Source organism: Onychostoma macrolepis, chromosome 04, assembly GCF_012432095.1.
Source record: "Onychostoma macrolepis isolate SWU-2019 chromosome 04, ASM1243209v1, whole genome shotgun sequence".
Classification (NCBI taxonomy): Eukaryota; Metazoa; Chordata; class Actinopteri; order Cypriniformes; family Cyprinidae; genus Onychostoma; species Onychostoma macrolepis.
In genome coordinates, this window is record NC_081158.1 from 11,890,000 (window position 1) to 11,899,068 (window position 9,069).

General features: G+C 38.2%; 1 protein-coding gene across 1 annotated transcript; it reads right to left on the minus strand.

Annotated features, from left to right (window-relative positions):
* Window positions 1-447: 447 nt before the first annotated feature.
* Window positions 448-6,035, minus strand: LOC131539387 (uncharacterized). Its single transcript, XM_058773958.1, has 2 exons — window positions 1,858-6,035; window positions 448-808 (listed from the first exon to the last, which is right to left on the minus strand). Exon 1 carries the CDS (start codon window positions 4,141-4,143, stop codon window positions 2,818-2,820), a length of 1,326 nt encoding a protein of 441 aa, XP_058629941.1. The 5' UTR covers window positions 4,144-6,035; the 3' UTR covers window positions 448-808; window positions 1,858-2,817.
* Window positions 6,036-9,069: the final 3,034 nt, after the last annotated feature.

Sequence of the window (9,069 nt, forward strand, 5' to 3'; positions counted from 1 at the left end):
AATTACTTGTCCAATCGGGCAAGTAAATTTTTCTTTCACTTGCCCGTCCATTACATTCACTTGTCCCGGACAAGTGTTAATGTCGAGCACTGTGTATATATATATATATATATATATACACATATATATATATATATATATATGTATATATATACACACACTGTTAGCGATTTCCTGTATTTTTACAGTAACTTACTGGCAGCAAGTTACTGTATTATGATTTACAGTAACTGAACTGTAATTCACTTTACAGTACACAAAACCGGTGCTGTGAAACTAGAAAACAGTATTTTACTGTATTTTTAGTGTGTTTTGTAATAAAATGCATTTCTGCTTTAATTTATTATACGGTATTGTACTGTAATATCAATATTGATGCATTACTGTTAAATATTAATGCCATTTCATATTAATCCTCTTTAAGTCCTCTTGCTGTCTGTGAGTGTCTGAGTTTGTGTGAGTAAATGTTTCTGTACAAATGTGTCTGTGGGAATATGAGTGTGTATGTGTGTACCAGTGAAGGGAACTTACGGAGGTACAATGTCCTCAAGGGAGAACTGAAAATGAACAAACAACAACAAAAACAAGAACAACAAATGTCCCACTAAAAGTGCTGGCAAGCAAGATTCAGTTTGAGGTTCTCCACTCATATTCTATCAAGGACCGAATGAAGCGGTTTACGTGAGGGTTGATGGCTGTGACCTTCCTCTGTACGTCTTTCTTGGTCCTCTTGCTGACTCCCTGTCTGGCAGTACACTTCACCCTCTTTCTGGTATTTTCGTCTTCAGGATTTATTCTGACCAGAAGCCTGTTAACGATCATATCAGTAAATAAATATGCTTTAAAAAAATTCAACAAAGAAAGATGGTAACACTTTCTAAGAAGCCCATGCTCATAATGAATTATATTATGAGCCCCATTTATACTTATTTATAAGCAAGTATTGATATGCTATAAATATATTTATAAAGACACATTATAAGAAGCTATATTTATATTACTTTTATAATTACTTGTAAGTGATGCATTTGCTTTTTCAATGTGCATGCTCATAATCCATTATTAGTCTTTTTTATAGCTTCCAATAATGTATTTATAAGCCAGCGAATCTGTGTTTTTGGTATGGATGTGGTGTGTACTTTATGTTGTGGAACAAAACGCCAAAGTGTTGTCAAGTTATGTTTACCACATGCTAACTAACTCTTTTTTGTTTAGTGATAGTTGTTCATGAGTCCCTTGTTTGTCCTGAACAGTTAAACTGCCTGCTATTCTTCAGAAAAATCCTTCAGGTCCCATAAATTATTTGGTTTTCCAGCATTTTTGTATATTTGAACCCTTTCCAACAATGACTGTATTATTTTGAGATCCATCTTTTCACACCGAGGACAACTGAGGGACTCATATGCAACATTACAGAAGGTTCAAACACTCTCTGATGCTCCAGAAGGAAAAGCTCTTACTCAGTGGTTGCACACCTTGTTTAATTACAATAGCAATGGAAACGAATCAGGTTTTGTTACAGCGTTTACTTTTCGATAATCAGTACAAAATCTGAATGATCCATCAGATTTATTCACCAACAACGACAGAGACGCCCAACTAGAAAAAGAAGGTTCAGCGATATCGTTTTTCAACATATAATCAATTTCGTTTTCTAGTTGTTTCTTTTTATTCACAGATACTCGATAAAAACGCTGACGAATTGGAACCGAATCTCCCACATCAATGTCGTGTTCAATCAGACTTGTACGAGACGGAGTATCGGGAAACAGTGTAACATATTCAAAAATCAAATTAATCAAATCAGTGCGCTGCACTTCTGTTAAGTGACTAAATCGATCATGTAAAGAACTTAACGCTTCTGAATTGTGTAAACGACCCTGAAGAATAGAATCTCCAGGATCAATCTCCTCATGGTCCCCACTGATCACAATTGACAATCCAGTATCGTCATCACCGGCAAAAGAACCTGTAAGCAAAACAGGTTTAATACAAGAATCAGATGTATCAACTTTGTCTTCAATATTTATTTTAGGATCCCCAGCATCTTCAGAACCATAAAAAGGCTTTAACAAATTTACATGACACACTCTAGTCTTCTTTCGCCGATCTGGCGTAGTGATTAAATAATTCAGGTCAGAAATTTTACGAGCAACAGTATATGGACCTGCAAATATGGCCTGAAATGGTGAACCAACAATAGTAAACAAAACAAGGACCTGACTGAAATGAATGCAATTCTGTACGACGATCAAAGAGCCGTTTCATTCGATCTTGTGCTTTACTCAAAGATGCTTTTGCCAATTGACAGGATTCAAAAATTCGTCTGCGAAAATCACTCACATATGATAAAATATTTTTGGGTGGATAAAATTTTTTCCAATCTGCAGACAAAACAGCTAGGGGACCACGCACATCATGACCAAAAACAAGGTCATTGGGACTAAACCCGGTACTCTCCTGAGCGGCTTCCCGAGCTGACATCATTAACCACGGTAACCCAGCTTCCCAATCCCTATCCATCTGAACACAGTACGATTTCAATAAAGATTTTAATGTTTGGTGAAATCTTTCCAGTGCTCCCTGACTTTGGGCATGATAGGCGCTAGATAGATTATGTTGAATATGAAGCCGTTTCAAAACTTGACCAAACAAGTTGGAAGTAAAATTACTCCCCTGATCAGACTGAATAATTCGAGGTATTCCAAACACTGAGATAAACTGAGTTAGTGCTTTTACAACCAACTTTGCAGTTAAAGAACGTAATGGGTACACAGCTGGATATCTAGTCGCTTGACACATAACCGTGAGCAAATATTAATTTCCCATTTTTGACCGGGGCAATGGCCCGACACAGTCCACAATAAGATGCTCAAACGGTTGACTAATAGCAGGAATTGGATAGAGAGGAGCCGGTTTTATAGACTGGTTTGGCTTTCCAGTAAGCTGACATGTTTGACAAGACTTAATATACTTAGATATATCACGTTTCAATTTTGGCCAATAGAAACGTTTCAAAAGCAACTTGTATGTCTTTTTCACTCCCAAATGTCCAGATGCATCATGCGCCGTTTGTAAAACAAGTTGACGGAGAGACTGAGGTACTACAATTTGTAGCACAGGATCACCAATTACAAATTCTCCATGCGGCACCCATTTTCGAACCAACACATCTTCCTCTAGATAATATCCAGAAGGAAGGTTAACAATTGTAACATAAGGGACAACTCGGTCAAACAACTCAGTAAGAGTAACATCAGCTTTTTGTTCTTTAATCAAATCACCACGTGACACCGATAAGATGGAAGGGATGTCCAAAGTTTCACTCCCCATCCTTTTAGGTCTAGATTTCACCTCAGATTGTATCTTACTCATAGACCGTGTTATCACGCATGACGGAAACACATCTGAGGGACAGGTAAAATTTTCATCAGTCATCTCAGAAATCGACACAGATGGTGTAACCACCAAATTTGGTAAAACATCCTGCCAAACTCGTTCACCAGCCAAATTATTTCCCAAGATTACCTGTACTCCTTCCACAGGCAAACAGGAACGCACAGCAACCTCCACTTCTCCCTGGATCAAATCAGAACGCAAAATGATTTTATGTAGGGGAACAGATATCACATTCAGACCAATGCCCCTAATCAACACATCATTTCCAGTGTAAGAGTCATTTGAAAAAGACAAAATAGACTCTAGAACAAAAGTTTCTGACGACCCTGTGTCACAGAGAATTTTTACTGGTACATCTTCCGTAGAATTAACCAGTCTCACGAAACCATCTGTGACAAATGGAGAGAATGTTGAAACACATTCCGAACAATTCTTCTGCACATTATTCACTTCTGAAGCGCTCACAGCCAAAACAACAGGTTTCACTGAGAACTTAGACTTAGTTTTAGCAACATCTCTTGCTTTCAACAACGGACACTCATTCTTCCAGTGACCAAACCCATGACAATAATTACACACGTTTGCCTTCTCTTTTTCTCCAAAGACAAAACGTTGTTTGTCAGGTGAAGCACGCAAAATTTTGGAAGACCTACTAGGATCATACCCTGATTCTCTCTGAAAATTTTCTCCAACATTTTTATAACCAAAAGCGGTTTTATGAATCAGAGAAAATTCATCAGCCATAACTGCCGCTTCGTATGCAGTGTCAGGTTTACGCTCACTAATATAATGTTGCTACACGCTGTGAAACAGAATTTTAACTTGTTCAAGCAACATCAACTCCTTCAAATCAGCTAACGTTTTACATCGGAGGCTGTACACCAACGATTAAAATACACTGAAATATCATGTACAAACTCAACATGCGTTTGTCTATCAGTTTTCTTCCAGGACCTAAATTGTCTATAGGCCTCTGGGACCAATTCGTATGCCCTCAACACTGCATTCTTAACAGTCAAATAATCTGTAGCATCTTCCACACTAAGAGACGAATAGGCTTCTTGAGCTTTTCCTGTAAAAACAGACTGCAACATAAACGTACGCTCTCCATCTGGCCAAGTACGTGCATCTGCCACACGTTCAAATAACAAAAAGAAACGTTCAACATCTTTTTCGTCAAATCTAGGGATCAGTCTCATATTAGTCACTACATCAAATTTACACGAAACCAAATCACACTCTACACCTCCAGTTAACGGCATTTTACCATCTCTTATTAGATCTAAACGATAGCGTTCAAGATCAAGTTGTTGTTGTTGTAATTGAACCTTAGACATCTCAACACGATTTTGCGCTTCTAACAATTTCTCTCATCTCAGTTTGAATTAATAACAATTGTTTTTGTTGTTCAAATGTTAGATGAGACGTTGTGGATGTCGTATTAACACCTTGTGATTCACCTTCCAGAGAATGAGACTCTAAAACACCACGCTCGATTAACTCCATTTTTACCAAGACTTTAAGATTATCTTTTAAACGTTTATCTTGGCTTACCAAGTTAATTTTATAATGACCTGCAAGTTCTACTAGTTGATCCTTAGTCAAATCGTTTAACAAATCTTGAGACGGAGCACTAATAAATTCCTCAACCTTTGAGGCCATTGTGAAAGACAAAAGTATGGCTACTTAATTTTCTCAAAAATATTTGAGGGGTAGAAATTAGATAAGCAATTCCCTCTAACTAAATTTCAAAACTATCTAAACTCATCCCTAATCTTCATACAGTTACTTGCAGTGGGTTTTTATACACTGTAAACCAGCGTTTAAAATAGCGACCGATTAACGAGTCACCATTCAAAACACGGACGTGTTCCCGATACAACTGCTCTACCTGCTTTCACCATACAAACAAAACAAACTAAAATAAAAAAAGATCGGAGTAAAACCCCGCTAAACCTAAACAGGGAAAAGCATATCCAACAATAAATCTCCCCTCAAATATACAAGTAGTAGCCAGTACTTACCGAAGCTGAACTCCCGTGAAACAACCCAAAAGAACCAAACCAACCATATCCTCCAGAAGTTTATCAAAGCAAATATCTAAATTTAAAGGACGAGCCCCCACATTTGTCACGTCTGGCTCAAAGCCGTGACAAAAGAGTGGAGGACATAGTCAGCTTGGTTTGGGTGCAATGAAAACATTTATTAACATAAATATAAAAGTAAATAAAACAAGAAATCAACACAATCAAATACAATTTCTGTCAGGCACATGATTAAATCAAAGCATCAGACAGAACCAAGGTAATAACAAAAGCCAAGTAAACAAAGACACAAACTCAAACCAGACGCAAACAGGAGCAGCCCAGCATGCCAAAAAAACCTAAGCTTTATAGTGGGGAGAACAGGTGTACATCATTCAACTTGATGAGTCTCCAGCCACACCCACTGGCCGGCCCTAGCAGGAAGAACGGGAGACCCGTCACATTTCACTGTCCTGCAGGTTCAAAATATTTAACTTCTCATGAACCTTTGAGAGTACAAACTTCATGCCAGTGTTGTGCACCTCCTGAAATTCCTCTATGATTGATTGAATAGTGGTAGCAGGAAAGAGCATTTTAGTTTGCATTTTAAGATAAAAGAGAGCCAAATTGTTTAAAAACTGACTTTGGTCAGGAACATCATCCTGCTCTGCATCTTGCTCACTAAGCAAAGCTTCAGCAAACATTTCTTCAGGCAATGTACACTGCTGAATTTGTTGGCTGGTAGGAACAGTGGGACTACTAGTTTCTTGGTAGGAAAATTTGTGGGTTCTTAGTTGGCCACTTTTTTACCATTCTTTATATGGCATTTTAAGTGTGCACACAGACTTGAAAAAACAGTGCTCTGGAATTTGCAATCCTTAACCTGGCATGACAGTATAACATTGAAAGGTTGAAATGTGCCTTCACGACTTTTGTCTTGCCATGGTGTCGATACATATGAGATTTAAGAGACTGAAATTTCTTGCAAGGGCACTCAGGTAAGCCACATGTAAAGGAGTAATTAGCCACATTCCTATTTTGTGATATGATCTACTGACAGTAAAGTCTTAGATAATTACTATGCACAGAAATCTGTGAAAAGCTAATCCCTAGAATCATTCCATGCATTTATTTTTTTCTAACATGATGCTTTAAATAATAGGACAGTAACGTTAGCGTAGTATTACTGCATTTCAGTATTATAGTGTACTTAATAGCAATGTTAATTTAATTACATTACTGGTGAAAATTAAGCAGGTGTTGCCCCCGTCAATTTGCCCTGGGGTGCGTTTGCCTAAAAGCATCGTTAGCTAATAGGGTGTTCCACTGAACTTTATTGGCAACAACGGAAATTCGGAAATGTACACCTGGGCGGTTGCCCAAGACGCCCGCCTAAATCTCCTTTTTAACCACTGACATTATCGAATCCCTACAGAGATTTGTTATTGGCGAATGCTATTTTACCTCACAAACTATGGTAAAACACACCTCATTCAAAGAAAGACGACAAACAAAATCAAATTTACACAAACCTCCATGACTTGTCTTTTCACAGTTTCAGCAATCATAAAATATGGTTTGAAATACTCTAAGGTAATATTGCTCGAAATACACTAAGCTTATTCACGGAGTTAGGTTAAAAAATTTAACGATAGCAGGGAATGGGAATGGAACAGCGGTAGACAATTCCTTAACAGAGTTTTCAACTAACGTTACAGCGTGAGAGAGAAGAGTGAAACGTTCGCTTGCTAGCTTCCCAGTTTCATTACACAATAAAAACTATGAACACTACAGTGAAAAATCTTAAAACCTAATTATAAACTTAAAAAATAACTTACCAAAGTTCCCGAAATCCGTTCTTCTCCAACGTGCGACCTGCTGCAGTTGTGTTGTGTGTGTGTGTATTTACAGCAATCCCTGTATTATTACTTCTCATATTACAGCAACGCTAAAATATACTGTAAAATATTCCCACCCAAGCAAAACTACCCAGAATGCAATACAAATTACAGCACTTTACAGTAATATATAAATGTGGTATTGTACTGTAGGTTTTTACAGTACTGTGCTGCTAAATCTACAGCGATTTCTAACAGTGTATATATATACAGGTGCTCAATAAATTAGAATGTCGTGGAAATGTTCATTTCAGTAATTCAACTCAAATTGTGAAACTCGTTTATTAAATAAATTCAATGCACAGACTGAAGTAGTTTAAGTCTTTGGTTCTTTTAATTGTGATGATTTTGGCTCACATTTAACAAAAACCCACCAATCTCAACAAATTAGAATATGGCGACATGCCAATCAGCTCATCAACTCAAAACACCTGCAAAGGTTTCCTGAGCCTTCAAAATGGTCTCTCGGTTTGGTTCACTAGGCTACACAATCATGGGGAAGACTGCTGATCTGACAGTTGTCCAGAAGACAATCATTGACACCCTTCACAAGGAGGGTAAGGCACAAACATTCATTGCCAAAGAAGCTGGCTGTTCACAGAGTGCTGTATCCAAGCATGTTAACAGAAAGTTGAGAGGAAGGAAAAAGTGTGGAAGAAAAAGATGCACAACCAACCGAGAGAACCGCAGCCTTATGAGGATTGTCAAGCAAAATCGATTCAAGAATTTGGGTGAACTTCACAAGGAATGGACTGAGGCTGGGGTCAAGGCATCAAGAGCCACCACACACAGATGTGTCAAGGAATTTGGCTACAGTTGTCCTCTCCTGAACCACAGACAACGTCAGAGGTGTCTTACCTGTGCTAAGGAGAAGAAGAACTGGACTGTTGCCCAGTGGCCCAAAGTCCTCTTTTCAGATGAGAGCAAGTTTTGTATTTCATTTGGAAACCAAGGTCCTAGAGTCTGGAGGAAGGGTGGAGAAGCTCATAGCCCAAGTTGCTTGAAGTCCAGTGTTAAGTTTCCACAGTCTGTGATGATTTGGGGTGCAATGTCATCTGCTGGTGTTGGTCCATTGTGTTTTTTGAAAACCAAAGTCACTGCACCCGTTTACCAAGAAATTTTGGAGCACTTCATGCTTCCTTCTGCTGACCAGCTTTTTAAAGATGCTGATTTCATTTTCCAGCAGGATTCGGCACCTGCCCACACTGCCAAAAGCACCAAAAGTTGGCTAAATGACCATGGTGTTGGTGTGCTTGACTGGCCAGCAAAAACTCACCAGACCTGAACCCCATAGAGAATCTATGGGGTATTGTTAAAAGGAAAATGAGAAACAAGAGACCAAAAAATGCAGATGAGCTGAAGGCCACTGTCAAAGAAACCTGGGCTTCCATACCACCTCAGCAGTGCCACAAACTGATCACCTCCATGCCACGCCAAATTGAGGCAGTAATTAAAGCAAAAGGAGCCCCTACCAAGTATTGAGTACATATACAGTAAATTAACATACTTTCCAGAAGTCCAACAATTCACTAAAAATGTTTTTTTTTATTGGTCTTATGAAGTATTCTAATTTGTTGGTGGGTTTTTGTTAAATGTGAGCCAAAATCATCACAATTAAAAGAACCAAAGACTTAAACTACTTCAGTCTGTGTGCATTGAATTTATTTAATACACGAGTTTCACAATTTGAGTTGAATTACTGAAATAAACAAACTTTTCCACGACATTCTAATTTATTGAGATGCACC